Below are 23,318 nucleotides of genomic sequence, written 5' to 3'. Positions count from 1 at the left end.
GCACCAGGGACCTGGGTTCGATTCCCGGCTTGGGTCACTGTCTGTGTGGAGTCTGCATGTTCTCCCCGTGTCTGCGTGGTTTCCTCTGGATGCTCCAGTTTCCTCCCACAGTCTGAAAGATTTGATTTTGATTTGATTTATTATTGTCACATATATTAACATACAATGAAAAGCATTGTTTCTTGCACGCTGTACAGACAAAGCATACCATTCATAGAGAAGGAAATGAGAGAGTGCAGAATCTAGTGTTACAGTCATAGCTAGGGTGTAGAGAAAGATCAGCTGAATGCAAGGTCGGTCCATTCAAAAGTCTGATGGCAGCAGGGAAGAAGCTGTTCTTGAGTCGGTTGGTACGTGACCCCAGACTTTTGGATCTTTTTCCCGAAGGAAGAAGGTGGAAGAGGGAATGTCCGGGGCGCATGGCGTCCTTAATTATGCTGGCTGCTTTGCCGAGGCAGCGGGAAGTGTAGACAGAGTCAATGGATGGGAGGCTGGTTTGCGTGATGGACTGGGCTACGTTCACGACTTTTTGTAGTTTCTTGCAGTCTTGGGCAGAGCAGGAGCCATACCAAGCTGTGATACAACCAGAAAGAATGCTTTCTATGGTTCATCTGTAAAAGTTGGTGAGAGTCGTAGCTGACATGCCGAATTTCCTTGCTGGTTAGGTGGATTGGCTATGCTAAATTCTCCCTCAGTGTACCTGAACGGGCGCTGGAGTGTGCCGATTTTCACTGTAACTTCATTGCAGTGTTAATGTAAGCCTATTTGTGACAACTACTTTACTACTAATACTTTATTTATTTATGTATGTATTTATTTATTAATGTCACAAGTAGGCTTACATTAACACTGCAATGAAGCTACTGTGAAAATCCCCCTGTCACCACACTCCGGCACCTGTTCGGGTACACTGAGGGAGAATTTAGCATGGCCAATGCACCTAACCAGCACGTCTTTCAGACTGTGGGAGAAAACCGGAGCACCCGGAGGAAACCTATGCAGACACGGGGAGAATGTGCAAACTCCACACAGACTGTGACCCAAGCCAGGAATCGAACCCGAGTCCCTTTGTAATGTTTTGTGAAATCCTAATAACGTTAATGTGGGATAAGGTGGGAGGAAGTTCATGAGGAAGCTAAATATTGACCTAATGACTTGTTTCTGTGCTGTAATGTCTATGTAATTCTAGGTAATTAGCACCACTGGAGTGATTTCAGGATAAAAAAGGCCCATTTGAAGGTGGTGGTGGTCCCATGTTGCCCTTATCATTCTAGATGGGTTTGGAAGGTGCTGTCAAAGTGGTGAGTTGCTGCAGTGCATCTTGTAGATGGTACACACCGCCTTTGTGTGTTGGAGGTGGAGGGAGTGGGTGTTTAAGAGGGGTGCCAGTCAAGCAGGCTGCTCTATCCTGGATGGTGTTGAGCTTCTTGCGTGTTGTTGGAGCTGCACCCATTCAGGCAAGTGGAGAGTATTCCATCACACTCCTGACTTGTGCCTTGTAGGTGGTGGATGGGCTTTGGGGAGTCAGAAGGTGGTTTATTCAACACAGATTTCCCAGCCTCTGACCTGCACTTGTAAGCCACAGTATTTATATGGCTGATTCAGTTAGGTTTCTGGTAAATGAAAGCTGGCAAGATGTTGATAGTATGCACGTGTATGTGCGCGTGTGCACATGTGTGTATGTGTGTGTGGAACAGGGTTCGAGGGGCGCAGTCCTTTACAAAATCCAGCTGAGACCAACAGGCACTGCATTTGAGAGGAGCATTATGCCTGTGAGCTGAAGAGTTACATCAATTATCCTGGCCCCAGGCCATTAGCTTGTACCAGGTGCCCTCTTGGCACAGGACTGCTCCCTGGCAAGTATGGCTTGGGCATGAACAGGAGAGTAATTGTAAGCACAAGCAGCCTGGCAGAAGCATTGTTTTCTGACAATGTCGGGGGTTTTTTGCCACTGCTGCAGATCTCCACCACGCTCTGTTTGGTAATCCCACGGGTGTACAAAGGGGCAAGTGGGGAATGCCTCCTACCTCGCCAATATGCTAACACTGTCAGACCCAGTTACATGATGCAGGAAATCCTAGGGTGGTGCATTGAAGCAGATACCAGATCTAACGGCTCTGTCGCTACGCCCTCTTTGCTGAACACAGATACACAAAAGGGAAAATCTGCTCTGTGATTGTTTCTGGATTTTTCAGTAATATTTTTTGAGGCGTTAATTGTAGAGTTTTTGTTTTGATGGAGAGAGGTTTATAGATTTGATTTGATCTGATTTATTATTGCCACATGTATTAGTATTCAGTGAAAAATATTATTTCTTGCATGCTATACAGACAAAGCATACCATTCATAGAGAAGGAAAGGAGAGGGTGAAAAATGTAGTGTTACAGTCATAGCTAGGATATAGAGAAAGATCAACTTAGTGCGAGGTAGATCCATTCAAAAGTCTGACAGCAGCAGGGAAGAAGCTGTTCTTGAGTCGGTTCGTACGTGTCCTCAGACTTTTGTATCTTTTTCCCGATGGAAGAAGGTGGAAGAGAGTATGTCTGGGTGCGCAGGGTCCTTGGTTATGCTGGCTGCTTTTCTGAGGCAGCGGGAAATGTAGACAGTGTCAATGGATGGGAGGCTGGTTTGGGCTTTGTTCACAACTCTTTATAGTTTCATGCGGTCTTGGACAGAGCAGGAGCCATACCAAGCTGTGATACAACTAGAAAGGATGCTTTCGATGGTGCATCTATAAAAATTGGTGAAAGTCATAGCTGACATGCCGAATTATTTTAGCCATAGAGACATAGAGGTTTACAGCATGGAAACAGGTCCTTCGGCCCAACTTGTTCATGCCGCCCTTTTTTTTAAACGCCTAAACTAGTCCCAATTGTTCACATTTGGCCCATATCTCTCTATACCCATCTTACTCATGCAACTGTCTAAACGCTTTTTAAAAGACAAAATTGTACCCGCCTCTACTACTACCTCTGGCAGCTTGTTCCAGACACTCACCACCCTCTGAGTGAAAAGATTGCCCCTCTGGACCCTTTTGTATCTCTCCCCTCTCACCTTAAACCTATGCCCTCTAGTTGTAGACTCCCCTACCTTTGGGAAAAGATGTTGACTATCTATCCTAATATAGGGTGACCAGAGCTGTACACAGTATTCCAAGTGTGGTCTTACCAATGTCTTGTACAACTTCAACAAGACGTCCCAATGTTCTGACCAATGAAACCAAGCATGCTGAATGCCTTCTTCACCACTCTGTCCACCTGTGACTCCACTTTCAAGGAGCTATGAACATGTACCCCTCGATCTCTTTGTTCTATAACTCTCCCCTGAAAAAGTAGAATGCGGCAAAGCAGTCAGGTAGATTTTTTACTCTCCACCTCTCTCCTAATTTGTATTTCTTCATCTCCGCAGGAGAGAAAAGTCTATGTGCACCCAGCATGCCAAATATTTAGCAATTAAAACATGTCCGTAGGTGTCAGTGTGTCCTGCCAGTGTTAGTCTGATCATTTATTGAAGGTCAAGAATTCACCCGAGTAAGACTTGCCTGTGTTGTCAGCAGCCCTGTTGCTTGTTGGCGGAGAATAGACTGGTTATGCCAATGGCCTGGTATGGGGGGAGGGAGCCCCTGCTAACCTGCATTTGTCAGTCTTCAGGACTGAAGAGGGAATCAAATTTTTAAAAAACTTGGGGAAAACACGAGAGAGAGAATGCTCGTTGCCTCCATGAACTCGATTCATGGTCATAATGTTGCGGTTTGCTTTCAGCTGAAGTCCAGCAGCATTGGGTGCAGTACAACCGCGGCGAGATGGACCGACTGAGGGACCAGCTGATGATCGCTTTCCGGCAACAAATGGAGATCCGTCGCAGCCTCGTGGAGCTCGAGAACACCAACATGGAGCTTCACATTGACACCTCCAGACATTTACTAACCATAGCTGAGTGAGTTCCATAGCACCTTAATAATACCACAGGGACTGTAATGGCTGATTGAAAGCAAGTGCATTGAACTTTGTAGGACATTAATTAATAACATGCTTGTTTGTCTAGTATGATTTGGCGGGGGAGGGGGAGGGAGTGGCAGGGGTGCGGAGGGCGGGGATGGTGGGTATGGTGCTGGACACGTTGCTGTAAATCGGATTTCTTGTTCCTCCCCCAGCCTGAGCAGCCAGCCTCACATCTGAAAGACCGACTTTTAAAAAATTGCAATCTTCAAGCTGAGAGTTCTGATGTTTTTTAAAGCCAGTCTGTCAGGTCAGTTTTACTGGTTGCTGCACTGCTGATTCCAAACTTCAGACAGCTTCATGGTTCTAATTTTTTTTTGGAAAGTCCAACATGAAGCCACAAAGCTGCCCAAAGATCGCAGCTCACCGACTGAGTGTTCTTGGTTGAAAAATAAATGGAGTCTCTATTTTAGAGCCGGGGGCTGTCTGGGGTCCGCTCATGATTCCACGTACTTACCCCCCTAATGCTAAGGGACAATTTACCATCATCAATCAATCATCTTTTGAGTGTGGGAGGAAACTGGAGCACTCAGAGGAAACCCACGCAGGCATGGGGAGTATGTGCAAACTCCACACAGACAGTGACCCAAGGCCAGAATTGAACCTGGGTCCCTGGAGTTGTGAGGCAGCAGTGCTAAACATTGTGCCACCGTGCCATGTTGACACCTCTTCAGGTGTGAAATTTCATATACTACCAGGAAGATCTGTCAATCCAATCCACAGAGACATCAGCCATCTTTTGGTCAATGTTGTTATTTATATTTTTATTCATTCGTGGGACATGTGCGTCGCTGGCTGGCCAGCATTTATCGCCCATCCCTTGTTGCCCTTGAACTGAATGGCTTGCTAGGCCATTTCAGAGGGCAGTTGAAAGTCACATGTAGGCCAGACCAGGTAAGGACGGCAGATTTCCTTCCCTAAAGAACATTAGTGAGCCAGATGGGTTGTTCCGACAATGGACAATAGTTTAATGGTCATCAGTAGATTCTTAATTCCAAATTTTTCTTTTATTGAATTCAAATTCCACCACCTGCCGTGGTGGGATTCGAACACGGATCTCCAGAACATTAGCTGAGTTTCTGGATTAATAGTCTAGCGATAATACCACGAGGCCATTGCCTCCCCCTTACTTATTTCCTTAAAGAATACCTTAAAAAGCTCCTTAAAAAGTTTAATATTCCTGCAGGTAGTTGGGGAAGCTGGAGTGCACTTTCATAACACTGTTTAAACACAGGTTATTGTTAAGTAATTGGGGTCCATGTAGAAAATTATTTTTGTTCTAAAAGATATGTAAAATACAGCAAATTGTACGTGATTCAATTCAACGCTGAGATTCAAATCAACTGGTAAATGCATTTTAAAAAAAGAACACGGCTTTGATTGGTGTTAAAAGTAGATGTGGGTATTTTCATTGTAGATCATTGTATTATGCAACAAGCTGAACTGCTAAGTATGCGAAAAATACCATCCATTGTTTGCAATGGACCTTGGAAAAATGTAACAAACCACAGATTATTGTTTTAGAATGTTCTGATTGTTACACAAAGTATCTGTGGAAATGAAGGTTGGAGAGTGGGGTTTGCTGATATCAGAAGCACTTTGTTTAGCTTGCAAATGGGGATGGAGTAGGGATGAATGATCCATCACTTATTGAATCATAGAAGCCTGCAGTTTAGAAGCTCAGAGGTTCATAATGCGATGTCTCTCTTTGCTCTCTCCATAGTCCCTCTGTTTTCTTCAAATCCTTCCTCAGTTTTCCTTTAAAAGATGCCCCAGCCATTCCCTGTGGCACCACCCACCATAATGGACAGGCAGCAAGCAAGAGACATCTTTTACCCACATATGAATCTGGCTTTAATCTTTTTGTGTATACCCTGCCTTCCATGTTCTTGCCCATTTCCCGTGATTCCCCGCACTAACCCCCAATCCCTGATCCAGAAGAAAAAGCACTGCAATGAAGTCACTGTGAAAATCCCCTAGTCGCCACACTCCGGTGCCTGTCCGGGTACACTGAGGGAGAATTTAGCTTGGCCAATGCACCTAACCAGCACGTCTTTCAGACTTTGGGAGGAAACCGAAGCACCCAAAGGAAACCCACGCAGACACGGGGAGAGTGTGCAAACTCCAGACAGACAGTGACAGGGAATCGAACCCGGGTCCCTGGCGCTGTGAGGCAGCAGTGCTAACCACTGTGTCACTGTGCTGCCCACTACCCTTCTCAAACTCTTACCCAGTACCCAACTCTTGACTCCACCCTGCCCCATCCCCACCTCTCCAAACTGATCCTCAACACCAGCACCAGGCAGAAAGGATCTAGCCATCTCCCCTTGATGTTCAGTGGCATTACCAGTCCAAGATTCAACTCTTCTTCTCCAGTGGATCCTTCACACTTGGCTGGCAGCATTGACATGGTCAGAGGCTCAATATCTAAAGACTCTTGGAACTTGCTCTGTGGGTGAACTGTACCCTTTCACACCCAATGTGATGGAAAAATCTTCATGACACAATTCCTAGCACAATGTACTTGAATCCCTAAGTGTCTCTGTTAATTCATATCATTGCGTGTCTTACTACCCACCCTGTGACAAGCTGCATATATGAAGTATACAGTACTGTCTTCTCCATCAGTCACTTTTTCTAAAACCTCAATTACATTTGTAATTGTAAGGGGGTGGCACAGTGGTTAGCCTCACAACGCCAGGGACCCGGATTCAATTCCCGACTTGGGTCACTGTCTAGTGCGGAGTTTGCACATTCTCCCCGTGTCTGTGCGGGTTTCCTCCGGGTGCTCCGGTTTCCTCCCACACTCTAAAGATGTGCGGGTTAGCTGGATTCGCCATGCTAAATTGCCCCTTAGTATCAGGGGGATTAGCAGGGTTACGGGGATGGGACCTGGGTGGGATTGTGGTCAGTGCAGGCTCGATGGGCCAAGTAGCCTCCTTCTGCACTGTAGATTCTATGATATGAAAACAGTATCTTTATAACAAATCCAGGATAGCTTTCCTTCATTAATCTCCAAACTAAACTCTTAATAATTTTAGCATTTGACCATAACTGATATTAGTTCACAGTTAACCAATTTAACCTTCTTTTCCTTCATGATCAGGTGTTACATTGATTCCCCTTAAATTTATTTTATTCTTTCAGAGGACGTGGGCATCACTGGCTAGGCCAGCGATTGTTGCCTATCCCTAATTGTCCTTGAGAAGGTGGTGGTGAGCCGCCTTCTTGAACCACTGCAGTCCAAGTGGTGTAGGTACACCCACAGTACTGTTAGGGAGGGAGTTCCAGGATTTTGACCCAGTGATGGTGAAGGAACGGCAGATATATTTCCAAGTTAAGATGGTGAGTGACTTAAAGGAGAACCTCCAGGTGGTGATATTCCCAGGTATCTGCTGCCCTTGTCCTTCTAGGTGGACAAGGTCACGGGTTTGGAAGGTGCTATCAAAGGAGCCTTGGTGAGTTCCTGCAGTGCATCTTGTAGATGGTACACACTGCTGCCACTGTGCATTGGTGGAGGAGGGAGCAGATGTTGGAGGTGGTGGAAGGGGTGCCAATCAAGTAGGTTATAGAATCATTGAAACCATACAGTGCAGAAGGAGGCCATTCAGCCCATCAAGTCTGCACTGACAACAATCCCACCCAGGCCCTATCCCCATCACCCCACATATTTACTCCGCTAATCCCTCTAGCCTACGCACCCCAGGACACTAAGGGGCAATTTAGCATGGCCAATCAACCTAACCCGCACATCTTTGGATAGTGGGAGAAAACCAGAGTGCCCGGAAGAAACCCATGCAGACATGGGGAGAATGTGCAAACTCCACACAGACAGTGACCCAAGCCAGGAATTGAACCCAGGTCCTTGGCACTGCGAGGCAACAGTGCTAATTACTGAGCCACCGTTCCGCTTTGTCCTGGATGGTGCCGAACTCCTTGAACATTGTTGGAGCTGCACTCATCCAGGCAAGTGGAGAATATTCCAGCACACTTCCGACTTATGCCCTGTAGATGGTGGACAGGCTTTGGGGAGTCAGGAGGTGAGTTACACACCACAGAAGTTACAGCCTTTTACTTGCTCTTGGAGCCACAGTATTTATACGGTTGGTCCAGTTCAGTTACTGGTCAACAGTAACCCCCAGGATGTTGATAGTGTGGGATTCAGTGATGGTAATGCCATTGACTGTCAAGGGGAGATGATTAGATTCTCTCTTTGTGGAGATGGTCATTGCCTTGTGTGGTGCAAATGTCAGCCCGAGGCTGAATATTGTCCAGGTCTTGCTGCAAGTGGACAAGGTCTGCTTCAGTACTGTGCAGTCACAAATGTAGCTGATACTGCTACAATCTACATGTCTAAAGAAGAACAAGGAATTGTAATCAGAGCCCCTGTTACCCCCCATTCCAACTTCTCAACAAACCCAGCGACATTATCCAAGTAATAGGGGACGTAGGTTTAAGGTGCTTGGGGAACTGTTTAGAGGAGATGTGTGAGGCAGGTGTTTTTAGACAGAGGATGGTGAATGTCTGGAATGCGCTGTCCGGGGAGGTGGTGGGAGCAGGTACAATAGCGGCATTTAAGGGGCATCTAGATGAATACATGAATAGGATGGGAATGGAAGGATATGGACTCCATAAGTGCATACGGTTTTAGTTTAGGCAGGCATCATGATCGGCGCAGGCTTGGAGGGCCAAAGGGCCTGTTCCTGCACTGTACTGTTCTTTGTTCTTTGACTGAAATTGGAAAAAGGGGCAGCAGAAGCCAGAATTGCCAGGACGATAAAGGTTTTAGTGTAGGATGAAGTGGTATATTGGGGCTACATGACAGACGCCAGCTTGAGGGAGAATCGGGATGAATGGAAAAAGTATATACAAAGGAAATGAAGAAAAACAAGAGGATAGATTGGTGGTTAACATAAAAGGGAATCTAAAAGTTGTCTGTGAGCATCTTAAGAGTAAGAAGATTGTCAAAGGAGCAGCGGTGTCAATTAGGGACCAAAATGGTGATCAGTTAATGGTGACAGAAGACATGGCCGTGGTAATAAAAGACGAGTTTGCATTGGTATTTACCAAGGAAGAGGGAAAGAGGACTTTGCTATAGCTATGTGTTGCCAGGATACCGGAGAAGATAAAAATAGATCAAGACGAGGCTGTACTTAAAGTAGATAAGTCGATTGGTCTGACGGATTTGTCCTAGGTTGCTGAGTGAAGGTAGAGCTGAGATTGCAGAGTTGGTGTTTCCACTTCCCAATCCGTCTCACGGTGCCAGAGGACTGGAGAATTACAAATGTTACACCTGTTATGATCTTTGGCCAGATCCCAAATTGTTGGTGAGATCCAGTTAGGGACCACTCATGTTTTGCTTAAAATAGATAAAGTTTGAGATTTAAGAAGCTTACTAATAGAATAAAGACAAACGATTCAACTGGTTTTGCCGGAACAAACATAAACTTTACCATACAAGGTCAGAAAGATAAAACAATTTATAATATCTATCTTATACTCTAGCATTCAGTGTCAATATGAGGTACATTTGAATCAACAAGCAAACAACTGTGGTCGGACACACCACATTACACAGTAAATCACAGATGCGACCAAAACTGATTCCGTGGATTTCTCAATGACCCACCCAGACATTAGACATAATGTGAGTCAACCAATCTCAATGAAACTTTGTCTCCCTCGTGAGAATTTCTGATTTTCACTTTTAAAGACCTCGCCTTGGAATTCTCTCCAAAAGTCACTCTCACTTGGATGACTTCAGCAATGGCCAACCTTGCAGGGATTGTCTGGCCTTCTGAGATTCCGCTGTCCTGGACTCCTGAGTATATGCAAGCAGCAAATCACGAGCACAGTTCCTGATCTTTGGCCATGCCAAGCAGAATGCCACTGCTCCAAAGGGGCACTACTGCTCCAAAGGGGCACTTTTGCCCCAGTGGCCAGCAGCAGGGAGTCACCAGTCTTCGGCTGCCTTCTTGCATCTTCAATGCTTTTTCTGATCAACTTAGTCAGACGGGATTTGTCCTTAACACCAGGCCTTTTTAAATTCATTGATGGAATGTGGGCATCGCTGGCGAGAGCAGCATTTATTGTCCCCTAGGTGTTTACTAGAATGATACCTGGAATGAGTGGGTTATCTTATGAGTAAAGGTTGGACAGAGTGGGTTTGTTTCCACTGGAGTTTAGAGGAGTGAGGGGTGACATGATGTGATTGAAGTATATTTGATTTATTATTGTCACATGTATTGGGATACAGTGAAAAATATTGTTTCTTGCACGCTATAGAGACAAAGCATACCGTACATAGGGAAGGAAACGAGAGGGTGCAGAATGTAGCGTTACAGTCATCATTATTAGAGAGTTTATAAGAGTTAGAGTTTGAAAAGCAGAGAATGAGTGTAAAATATAGAATTAGAGGGTTTGCTGCGGACAGCTCGCAAGAAGTCACCACGCTCCAGCACCATCTAGATCCTGAATTGTCTTGAGAAGGTGGACGTTGAAATGATGTTTCCTCTTGTGGGGGAGTCCAAAACTAGGGGGCACTGTTTTAAAATGAGTGGTTGCCTTTATAGGACAGGGATGAGGAGAATCGTTAGCTTTCAGAGGGTTGTTTGGAACTCTCTGGGCCCGATTTTACCATCACGTTGCGCCCTTTTTCAGGCGCGGAAACTTGGTAAAGTCGGGCGTAAAGCGAGTAGCGCGATCCACGCCCACCTCCGCACTGGCTCCCCCTTTACCAAGGTCCGAAAATGGCCGTGATTGGGACCGTGCCCGAAACAGGCGTGACGGCCATTTAAATGCATTTGCACGCATTTAAATTGACTTAATGGGCTGAATGCCCAACCTTACCGGCATTTCCTCCTTTACCACCGCGTTCGCCCATCCAGATTCAGCACAAAATAGACATGCTCTACAAAATCCGATTCGGGCGCTCCAGTTAGTGAGGAGGTAAGTGCCGAGTGTCTGACAGCTCTCTGCTTGAGATCGGTGGGGAGGAGGGGGAAAGGGGGGGGGTGGAGTTCCACTTCCACTCTGCCTGTGATCAGTGAGGGGGAAGGGGGGTCTGCTGCCACTTTGCATGAGATCAGTGAGGGGGTGGGGAGGGAGGGGGAGGGGCCTGTGATCGGTCTGGGAAGCAGAGGGTGTGTGGGGGGGATAAAGGAGTCAGTAATGTTGTGGGGGTGGGGCAATGTCTGTGGGGGCCAGGGGGAGGCCCGGGAGGGGTGTGGCAGGGGAGCCGCATTCTATTATTTTTTTCAGTGCATGCGCAGTTGGAGGCGCTGATCGGAGCTGCAGGATTTTGGGCGGGTGAAGCCCTGTTCTTCTGCAGCGCAATTCGGAATTGCTGATTGTGGTGAACCATCGTTGGTTCCCACCAGGTAGTGCTGAGCCAGGGTCTGGCCAGTACTATGAGTCTGTATATATGTTACTGTTGGGCTGTTCTACATGTTACTGTTGGGGTTAGGGTTGGGCTGTTCTACCTGTAATATAGTTATTATGGTACATCCCAGTCGGACTCCGCCTCCTGGGAGAGGTATAAAGGTCACTGCTCTGTCTGGGACCCCTCAGTCTGGGATCGTGTATTATATATGGTAGCTCTATTGTAGTAGTCAATAAAAGCCTTTATTTCCTCGAGCATCTCTAGCCTTGTGAGTTATATCGCGCATCAATTTTATTGACTATTAATTGAACTCTCGTCGTTGAAAAAAAAAGAAAACGACACAGAGAGCATGGAGCAAATGCTTAAACCCGAACGGCTTACGCTGGACCCACGTGCGGCGGGCGCCTCGAACACCTTCGACCACTGGTTGAAATGTTTTCAGGATTACCTCGATGGCCTCCGCAGCGGTCACCACCGACGCCGACAGACTCTGGGTCCTCCACGCGAGGGTAAGCGACGCTGTATATTTAGCGATCCGTGGGGCCACCGACTACAAAGGGGCCCTCGAGCTTCTTAAGAAGCGCTACATTAAACCGCCAAACGAGATGCATGCTCGATATCTCTTAGCCACTCGACGACGGCAGCCCGGCGAAACGACGGAACAGTACGCGTGCGAGCTCCTACAGCTAGCCAGGGGCTGTAACTGCAAAGCAGTGTCGGCAGACCAGAACATGAACGACCTCGCTCGAGATGCGTTTGTGGCGGGAATCGGATCGTCTTATATCCGACTTCGGCTGTTGGAGCAAGGTAATCTCGATCTCACTAAGTCCATAGAACTAGTGGATGTGCTAGAAACGGCCTCCAAAAGCCTGGCGATGTATCCCGACGACCACGTGGAGACAGCGTGGCAGGGGCAGTCACAGACCCCACTTCATCCAGCGGGACCGAAAAGCTGCGTGATTGCGTCCCTACCCTCGGGCCTAACGACGGCAGCACCTCCAGGCAGCCCGCGGTGTTACATCTGTGGGGGAGTGAAGCACACTCGGCAGCGATGTCCCGCTAAAGCGGTGTTGTGCTCCGCCTGCGGCAACAAGGGGCATTATTCGAAGGTATGTCGATCCAAACTTCCATCCAGGAACAGCAGTGCGGCGTGTGACTCCCCAGAGCCGGTTTCTTCGTCGCGGCATCGTCAAGGGCTTCTTAATGTGCGAGGCCAGGACGTCCCCATTCCAGACGACGGAGTCGCAAGAGACGCACGACCACCAGGGGTCGCTGATTTTGGCGCCATCGCCCACGTGCGACCTATGGGAGCAGCCATTTTGGTCGGCACCGACCGTGAATGACCAGCAGGGGTCGTCATCATCCATCTCAGCTACCTGCAGTGGCGCCCACAAACCAACGGTGACGTCGATCATCCTGGACCAGGCAAAGCCTCACAGACTCGACAAGTCCATGATGGACATACAGGTAAACAACCACTTGATTTATTGTCTGTTTGACAGTGGGAGCACGGAGAGCTTTATTCACCCAGACGCCGTGAAGCGGTGTGGCCTCCAGATCCAGCCTGTCGAGCAGACAATTTCGATGGCGTCAAGGTCCCGGTCTGTCACCGTGCTAGGGAGTTGCGTGATAAATCTAACGGTGCAGGGCACGGTTTATGAGAGCTTCAAGCTCCTGGTGTTACCGCACCTTTGCGCGCCAATACTCCTCGGACTAAATTTCATGGTCCACTTGAAGAATGTAACCCTACAGTACGGTGGGCCACTCCCTCCGCTTTCAGTGGGAGACTCGCAGCCTCTAAATTGCCCAACGCGCTCCACCTGTAGCCTCTCGACGCTTAAGATTACCACACCCTCCTTATTCCAGAATCTCGTGCCAGGCTGCAAGCCCATCGCGACTAAGAGTAGGCGTTACAGCGCTGAGGATCGGATCATCATTCGATCTGAGGTTCAGCGGCTCCTCAAGGAAGGGATCATACAACCTAGCGCTAGTCCTTGGAGAGCGCAGGTCGTGGTGGTCAAGAGTGGGAACAAACCCCGGATGGTCATAGACTATAGTCAGACCATTAACAGATACACGCAGCTGGATGGGTATCCCCTCCCGGGCATATCTTGACATGGTCAACCAGATTGCGCAGTACCGGGTGTTCTCCACCATCGACCTAAAGTCTGCCTACCACCAGCTCCCCATTCGCCCAGAGGACCGACAATACACGGCTTTTGAGGCAGATGGTCGCTTGTACCATTTTCTAAGGGTTCCCTTTGGTGTCACGAATGGGGTCTCGGTCTTCCAGCGTGCAATGGACCGAATGGTGGACCATAACGGACTGCGGGCTACCTTCCCGTACCTGGATAACGTCACCATCTGCGGCCATGACAAGCAGGACCACGATATCAACCTTCTTAGATTCCTACGCATTGCATCTCGCCTGAATCTGACCTACAACAGGGAGAAGTGTGTATTTCGCACGCGCCGCCTAGCTATCCTCGGATACGTGGTGGAAAACGGGGTAATTGGCCCTGATCCAGACCGTATGCGTCCCCTCCTCGAACTTCCCCTGCCCACTAGTGCAAAAGCACTGAGAAGATGCTTAGGCTTCTTCTCTTACTACGCACAGTGGGTTCCCAATTACGCGGACAAAGCCCGTCCGCTCATCAAGTCTACCTCTTTTCCCCTAGCACCAGAGGCTCGTTTAGCCTTTGAAAAACTAAAAGCCGACATCGCGAAAGCCACGATGCACGCTATCGATGAGTCCATCCCCTTGCAGGTGGAGAGCGATGCATCTGATTTCACCCTGGCCGCCACACTTAACCAGGCGGGCAGGCCCGTCGCCTTTTTCTCTCGCACCCTCCAAGGCCCCGAAATTCGACATTCGGCGGTGGAAAAGGAGGCCCAGGCCATTGTGGAGGCCGTCCGGCATTGGCGCCATTACTTGGTGGGAAAACGGTTCTCCCTGCTCACGGACCAGTGGTCCGTGGCATTCATGTTCAATAACACGTTACGGGGCAAGATCAAGAACGATAAGATCTTGAGGTGGAGAATCGAACTCTCCACCTATAATTATGACATCATGTATCGTCCAGGGAAACTCAACGAGCCCTCGGATGCCCTGTCGCGTGGAACATGCGCCAGTATGCAGGAGAATCGATTGCAGGCTCTCCACAATGACCTCTGCCATCCAGGGGTCACTCGGCTCTACCACTTCATAAAAGCCCGGAATCTACCCTACTCGGTGGAGGATGTCAGGTCCATAACCAGAAGCTGCCGGGTATGTGCGGAATGCAAACCGCACTTTTACCGACCTGACAGGGCACAACTCGTTAAGGCCACTCGTCCCTTCGAAAGACTGAGTGTGGATTTTAAGGGCCCCCTTCCCTCGACAGATCGGAATGTGTACTTCCTCAATGTGGTTGATGAGTACTCACGATTCCCTTTTGTCATTCCCTGTTCTGATATGACCGCTGCCACAGTTATCAAGGCATTTCGTGATCTTTTCACCCTGTTCGGTTACCCCTGTTACATCCACAGCGATAGGGGCTCGTCGTTCATGAGCGATGACTTGAGGCAATACCTGCTCTCATACGGGATTGCCTCTAGTAGAACCACGAGCTACAACCCTAGGGGTAACGGACAGGTGGAATGTGAGAATGCTACAGTCTGGAAGGCTGTCTTACTGGCGTTGAAGTCAAAAGGCCTTCCAGTCTCCCGTTGCCAAGAGGTGCTCCCTGATGCGCTCCACTCCATACGCTCACTCCTGTGTACGGCAACCAACGCTACTCCCCATGAGAGACTGTTTTCATTCCCTTGGAAGTCTTCCTCTGGGACCTCATTACCGTCTTGGTTGACGTACTCAGGACCTGTCCTCCTGCGGCGACATGTTAGGACCCGCAAGTCCGACCCTTTGGTTGAACAGGTCCATCTCCTCCACGCCAACCCTCAGTATGCCTATGTGGCACACCCTGACGGGCGAGAGGACACGGTCTCGATTCGAGACCTGGCACCAGCAGGGGGCTTGGAAACCCCTGTCGCTCCCATACCTCCTGTTAGAGACCCCCCAACTATTGTTTCCCCTCCTGACACGGCGCGGGCAGCATCGGGACCATCGCTTAACCCTTTTACTCCCGTGTACAGCTTGCCTGAGTCCAGGAGATGGTTGCCACTTCAAGGCGTGTCCGAGTTCAGCGGATTGTCACCACCTCGGGGTCTACCGGCCCGTGAGACATTGGAGGAGCCGTTGGACACCGCCTTGGGGAGAACGCCACCGCGAGTGCCTACACCGGTGTCATCGCTGGTGTTGAGGAGGTCACAACGACGGTGCGGTCCCCCTGACCGTCTGAACTTATAGACTGATGACCAATTGTTCTGTGTTTTTGTACCCCGCCGGCCTTTGTTTTCAAAGGAGGGGTGAATGTGGTGAACCATCGTTGGTTCCCACCAGGTAGTGCTGAGCCAGGATCTGGCCAGTACTATGAGTCTGTATATATGTTACTGTTGGGGTTAGGGTTGGGCTATTCTACATGTTACTGTTGGGGTTAGGGTTGGGCTGTTCTACATGTTACTGTTGGGGTTAGGGTTGGGCTGTTCCACCTGTAATATAGTTCTTATGGTACATCCCAGTCGGGCTCCGCCTCCTGGGAGAGGTATAAAGGTCACTGCTCTGTCTGGGACCCCTCAGTCTGGGATCGTGTATTATATATGGTAGCTCTATTGTAGTAGTCAATAAAAGCCTTTATTTCCTCGAGCATCTCTAGCCTCGTGAGTTATATCGCGCATCACTGATGTTCTTTCAGGCAGAGTGCTTATTGGGGTGCTTGAGAACGGGTCTCAAAGCCAGATCTGAAACACTCCCAGTTTCAAGTCCGCCCAACACTTAGAATTAAAATGGTAAAATTGGCCCTCTGTCTCAGAAGGTGGTGGACGCTATTATTTTGATATATGTTAATGCCTTGGACTCACTAACGCCAGGAAACAACATTGGAACCTGCAGATAATGTAAAACCTAGAATTGTAGTCAAGGTGAAGGTTTGGAAATAGACTTTCAAAGACAGTAGAATGGGGCAGACACATGACAGATTAAATCCAATGCATAAAATTGTGAGGTGAACCCATTTTGCAGGAAGAATGAGGAGAGACAAGATGGCATGGTGGCACAGTGGTGACTGATCCTCAGTCGCTCAGGGTATGTGCATGTGAGATACAAGGTGCTTCCTACACTTCTGCATCTTGCTCAGATGCTCCAAATTCATACCCAAGTCCCACTACTCTCTATTCAGGGCATCTGTCGTCCAATTGGAAAATACTTTGCTTCTTATCTTGCTCTAGTTGGAAGTGACAAAGCGAAGGCTTTTTTTCAGTATTGTGGTGACAAAGGTCCACATTTCCAGCTCTGCCTTCCATTGCTGATATCATTTGACATCTGAAAAGACCGGGGGACAATCCAGTCCCACTGATTTACTTCTACCTTCTGCCATGGTTGTAGCACTTTTTCAAAAACAAACACCAAGTTACGATGGGTTTTCCGCTGCTACCAATGTTTCCTCAGAAGGAACACTTCAAAATGCAGATAATGAAAATACAACAAAATTTACTCCAACTTATAAATCAAAGAAAGGGTTCAGTAAAGAAACATCATTACTCCAAACTTGGGGCCTCGCCCTGGGCCACTCCAACTCCCCACAATTCCAAACAGGTCCTTATTTATCGTGAGTCAGCTGACTATTACATCACCCTGTAATTGGTTCCATGGTTTACTGGGTCAGCTGACCCTTACACTTTGTTCCCATTGGTCACATTATATCCAATACAAAGTAGTCAACTGGTTACATTCTAACAAGAGTGGCAGCGGACCCCCCCCCCTCCCCCCCAAGACCAATCTCAGGCAGAATGGCAGCGGACCTCCCCCTTCCCCCCCCCCACTGATCTCAGGCAGCGTGGCAGCGGATCCCCCCTTCCCCCCACTGATCTCAGGCAGAGTGGCAGCGGATCCCCCCTTTCCCCCCACTGATCTCAGGCAGAGTGGCAGCGGATCCCCCCTTCCCCTCCACTGGTCTCAGGCAGAGTGGCAGCGGACCCCCCCCCCCTCCCTCCGATCTCAAGCAGAGAGCTGTCAGATGCTAGGCACCTACTTCCTCACTAACTGGAGTACCCGAATTGGACTTTTATGGAGCGTGTCTGTTTCACGCCGATTCTGGATGGGTGAGCACGGTGGTAAAGGGGGAAGTGCCGGTAAGGTTGGGCGTGCAGCCCATTACATCAATTTAAATGCATTTAAATGGCCATCGTGCCCATTTCGGGTGCGGTCCCAATCGCGGCTATTTTCGGGCTTTGGAAAAGGGGGAACTGACCTGGAGGCGGGCCCAGATCATGCTACTCACCTCATGCCCGACTTTACCAGGTTTTTGCGCCCATTTACTCTGCTTCTGTCTTTCCACAGATGCTGCCAGACCAGCTGAGTATTTCCAACATTTTCTGTTGATATTTCATATTATCCAGCACTCTCAGTATTCTGTTTTTTGATTGGTTCAACCCCGGATGGGGTATTCTAGGAACCACATTTTAGGAAGGCGAAGGTTTTGGAGAGGGCACGGAAGAGATTTCCTGCTTCCAGAGATGAGGGATTGCAGTTTAATGGATAGACCGGAGGACTGGGGTCGTTCTCCTCAGAGCAAAAACAGCTAAGAGGCGATTTGACGGAGATGCTTCATGAAGGGTTTAGATCGAGCAAAATAAAGAGAAACTGTTTTCAGTGACTGAAGGGTTGATATCCTGAGGAGACGGGTTGAAGGTGATTAGTGAAAGAACCGCAGGTAGCATGAGGCAATGCTTTTTTGCACAATCAGTTATTAAGATTTGGAATTCATTATCTGGTAGGATGTAGATTCAATTGTTCTTTAAAAGGGGATTGGATAAATATTTGAAGGTGAAAAGGTTATCGGGATTTGGTGGAAAAGTGGGGGAATGGGAGTAACCGGATTGCTTTTGCGAGAGCAGGTGTAAACATGATGGGCTGAATGGCCTCCTTCTGACACTGTTCTATCATCTTCTGATACTGTTCTATCATTCTATGGATATCCCTTGGGTCTTACCGAATCTTATCAGCAGGACCGGTGGCTCAGTGGTTAGCACTGCTGCCTCACAGCTCCAGGCACCCGAGTTCAATTCTGGCCTTGTGTCACTGTCTGTGTGGAGTCTGCACATTCTCCCCGTATCTGCGTGGGTTTCCTCCAGGTGCTCTGGTTTCCTCCTACACTCCAAAGATGTGCGGGTTAGGTTGATTGGCCATGCTGAATTATATTAGGGGGATTAGCAGGGTGGGGTTAGGGGAATAGGGCCTGGGTGGCATTGTGATTGGTGCAGACTCGATGGGCTGAATGGCCTCCTTCCCACTGTAGGGATTCTACAGGCCTCATTTTACCATTTTGATTCTAAGTGCTGGGTGGACTTGAAACTGAGAGTGTTTCAGATCTGACTTTTAGACTCATTCTGAGGCGCCCCCATACACACTCTGCTTGAAAAAATATCAGCGATTCCGAATCATGCTGAAGCCTGTGGGCGGGGCTTAACGCGCCCGAAATCCTGCAGCTCCGATTGGTGCCTCCAACTGCACGTATACAGAAAAAAAATGATAGAATGCTGCTCCCCTGCCACATCCCTCCCGGGCCGGATAATGCCTCCCCCTGGCCCCCACAGACATTCGTCCACCCCCACAACACTACTGACCCCCTTATCCCCCCACCCCCGCCATTCAGACTGATTGCAGGCCCCTCACCCCCCCCTTCCCCTCCACTGATCTCAAGCAGAGTGACAGCGGGACTCCTCCCCCCCCCCCCCTCCACACCAATCTCGAGCAGAGAGCTGTCGGATGCTCGGCGCCTACCTCCTCACTGACTGGAGCGCCCGAATCGGACTTCCATGGAACGTGTTTGTTTCGCAGTGATTCCGGGTGGGCAAACGCAATGGTAAAGGGGGAAGTGCCGGTAAGGTTGCACGTACAGCCAATTAAGTCAATTTAAATACATGCAAATGCAATTAAATGGCCGTCGCGCCCGTTTCGGGTACAGTCCTGATCGCAGCCATTTTTCAGGCCTTGGTAAAAGGGGGAACTGGTGCGGAGATGGGCATAGATCGCACCACTCACCTCATGCCCGACTTTACCAAGTTTTCGTGTCCGAAAACGGGCGCAACGCGATGGTAAAATCGGGCCCTATGATTCTATGATTGGATTACAATTCTTGAACATTGTTTCCCGGTATCACAAGCCAGATTGAGAGGTTGGCTAGCTAGGTGTCGGGTGGGTAGACCTCTGTCAAAGCAGTGTAGAAGTCATGAGAGAGATTGTGGGTGATGGGTAGGGGAAAGTGGCGGGGGGGGGGGGTGAATTTCACTGATGGAGTTGAGGGTGGGGGGTTTGGTGCACCTAGACAAAACATGGGTGGGTTGTAATTGAAATATTTAACTTTCTAACTTGCCACCCATCCAAAGCACCTATTTTGGGAAGGCAGAGAGTAAAAGGGCCAGACAATAGAAATTAATATAATCCTGTTCCTTTCGGCCTAACCTGTTGTTGAATGCTACGGGATTAGATTCAGTATCAACTACACATGCACACAATTTGAGTATATCTATTTGTCCTGATGCCTTCGATATGATTTTGAAACATCTATTTGTGTATGAACCTATGTTTCTGTTCATAGTTTGAGGATAAGAATTGAACTGAGGTGAGGAGAAATTTCTTCATCCAGAGAAAATAGTTGAGGCCAAAATGTTGTTTGATTTCAAGAAGAAATTAGATATCGGTCTTGGGGCTAAAGGGATCAAGGGAAATGGGGGAAGGGGGGATCAGGATGTTGAATTTGATGATCAGCCATGATCATAATGAATGGCGGAGCAGCCTCGAAGGGCCGAATGGCCTCCTCCTGCTTCTAGTTTATATGTTTCTATGAACCTTGTACATACATGACACTTAATAATTTGAGAAGATTGAGATCCTTCTGGTGTGGGTTAGATGGATTAGCCACACTGCATGTCTGGGGTTATGGGGATAGGACTGAAGGTTGGGCTTGGGTAAAGATGCTCTTTCAGACTTGATGAACCATTGAAGGAGGACATTGGGCCCAGTGAATCTGCACCGACTCTCCAACAGAGCATCTTACCCAGGCCCTATCCCCGTAAGCCCACATATCTACCCCGCTAATTCCCCTAAGCCACACATCCTGGGACACGAAGGGGCAATTTAGCATGGCCAATCCACCTAACCTGCACATCTTTGGAGTGTGGGAGGAAACCTGAGGACCTGGAGGAAACCCACGCAGACACAGTGGAGAACGTACAAACTCCACACACACAGACAGTCACTCAAGGCCAGAATCGAACCCGGGTCCTTGGCGCTGCGAGGCAGCAGTGCTAATCACTGTGCCTTCATGCCATCCTTCTTCACACAAAGGCCATTGGGAATCTAGAACCCTCTCACCGGAAAAGACATTGAAAATAGAACGATTGAACATTCCAACACTGAGATTGGCCAATTTTTGATAGGCGAGGGTATGGAACCAAATAGAGGAAAGATATGGACGACGGGTCATGATCTTAGGATAAGGGGTAGCAAATTTAAAACAGAATTGAGGAGAAACTACTTCTCCCAAAGGATTGTGAATCTGTGGAATTCGCTACTCCAAAGTGCGGTGGATACTGGGACAGTGAGTAAATTTAAGGAGGAGTTAGACAGATTTTTAATTGGTAATGGGTTGAAGGGTTATGGGGAGAAGGCAGGAAAATGGGGATGAGGAGCATATCAGCCACGATCGAATGGCGGAGCAGACTCGATGGGCCGAATGGCCTAATCCTGCTCCTATATCTTATGTATTTTATGAACTTATACGGATCAGCGCTGATCGAACTGAGTGGCTCAAGGGGCTGAATGTCCCATCCCTCTGTAATCTTGCATATGAATAGTTCTAGTTTCCTCAGAGGAGATGTTGGGTGCTCAGCATGTGTCCAGTGATGTATCGGGAGATTTCAGGGCACCAGCAGCAGATTGTGAAATTGCTTCATAATTAATATAGGCGCGTTGGATATTCCAAGAAATGCCACAGGCTTCAAGTCACTCGGGTCTTACCTAGTACATAAAGCTGAGTCTGACCCCAAGGCTTATTACGGCTTTATTAATTACTCCTGCTGCCCGAAGTGTCATCAGATTGGCTGGCTCTGTAATATATTCCTCGCTGCAATCTTTTACATCCTCCACAATATGAAATCATTGGACTCCAGTGGAGGTAATAGTCAGAGAGTACAGATATATTATAGACATTGTGTACAGCATTGACAGAATTGTATTGCTTTGATATATCCTCCTGCCTCTCACTGATGTCTGTATTAATGTAATTGTAACACCAGCTCGCTGCTCAATGGACTTTAGCTAACTCAGAGAAGGATTGTTTGCTCACCTTCTTGTTAACTCGGTTGTGTACATTTTATACTATATCGCAGCAAAAATAGCAACAGTCATAAGATGGCCAAAGGCACCGCAAAACCCATTCCGTCATCCACATTGACACAGGACCCAGGAGGCAAGGGTCGCTGACAGCCATTGATCGAAGACAATTCTAAAAACTGTTGAATATTCATTTAAGTGCTAGAATTTCCAGTGAAATGACACTGGCTGAATTCTGTTAGTAAGAAGTCTAACAACACCAGGTTTAAACGCCGGCATCTCCACATCATGAATTCTGTTAACCAGTGGTAGCCCAGTGGTTGGCACTGCTGCCTCACAGCGCCAGGGGCCCAGGTTCAATTTCCAGCTTGGGTCACTGTCTGTGTGGAGTCTGCACGTTCTCCCTGTGTCTGCCTGGGTTTCCTCCGGGTGCTCCGGTTTCCTCCCACAGTCTGAAAGACGTGCTGGTTACGGTGCGTTGGCCATGATAAATTCTCCCTCAGTGTACCCAAATAGGCGCCAGAGTGTGGCGACTAGGGGATTTTCACAGTAACTTCATTGCAGTGTTAATGTAAACCTACTTGTGACATCGGTTTCCTCCCACAGTCCAAAGATTTGCAGGTTAGGTGGATTGGCCATTCTAAATTGCTCCTTAGTGCCCAAAGATGTGCAGGTTAGGTGGATTGGCCATGCTAAATTGCCCCTTAGTGTAGGTTAGATGGATTCGTCATTGGAAAATGTGTGGGGTTATGGGGATAGGGCCTGAGTTTTCACAGTGACTTCATTGCAGTGTTAATGTAAGCCTGCTTGTGACACAAATAAATAAACTTAAACTTAACGAGAGGGCTGGGATTCATTTTTAAATGTACCTCACTGATTTTGTTTTTCATCAGGCTGCATCGATTAGTGAATGATATATTGTCTCTTTAATGTGACCTGTTTCTCGGGCACCTGTGGATGTGGAGAGGATCTTTCCTCTTGTGGGAAAATCTAGAATTAATAAGGGGTGATCAATAAGACAGAGTGGAAGTGGAGGCTTTGAATATTTTTAAGGTAGAGCTAGTTAGATGATAGATTCTTGATAAGCAAGGAGGTGAAAGGTTATTGGGGGTAGGCGGGAGGTGACAGTCAGGTCAGCCATGACCTTCTTGAATGGCGGATCAGGCTTGAGGGGCCGAGTGGTCTACTCCTGCTCCTAATTTGTATTTTCTGATTTCTGTTGTGGTTATTTAAGAAGTCGATGGATTTTATTTTGTTGAGACTGTTGTGTTTTCTCTCCAGTTGGGAACGGGAGAAAGCAAAGCGCGATCGGAAGTGGTGGGAAGAGAAGTGGAGTGAGAAGGCTGACAAAGAGCCAGATGACGATGAGGGGGAGCTGGGAATGGCGGAGGAGGTGGATATGACTGAACCGCTGGAGGTGGCCGTGGCACGGGAGGAACTCGGCATGCTCCTAATCGAGCAACGGAAAACCGCAGCCCTCAAGGTAAAGTCGTCAAGTTGGAGTGATGGG

At 48.2% G+C, this 23,318-nt stretch overlaps 1 protein-coding gene across 3 annotated transcripts in view; it reads left to right on the top strand.

Annotated features, from left to right (window-relative positions):
- LOC144510550 (kinesin-like protein KIF19) overlaps positions 1-23,318 on the top strand; it is a 187,372-nt gene that overhangs the window by 99,030 nt on the left and 65,024 nt on the right. For all 3 annotated transcript variants that reach the window (XM_078240072.1, XM_078240071.1, XM_078240073.1), the window contains 2 exons: positions 3,762-3,936; positions 23,090-23,291. In XM_078240072.1, the coding sequence (XP_078096198.1) occupies positions 3,762-3,936; positions 23,090-23,291 (377 nt within the window). The remainder of the gene's footprint in view (positions 1-3,761; positions 3,937-23,089; positions 23,292-23,318) is intronic.

This window comes from Mustelus asterias, chromosome 23 (assembly GCF_964213995.1).
Source record: "Mustelus asterias chromosome 23, sMusAst1.hap1.1, whole genome shotgun sequence".
NCBI classification, from domain to species: Eukaryota; Metazoa; Chordata; class Chondrichthyes; order Carcharhiniformes; family Triakidae; genus Mustelus; species Mustelus asterias.
This window is presented reverse-complemented; position numbering and strand designations above follow the sequence as displayed.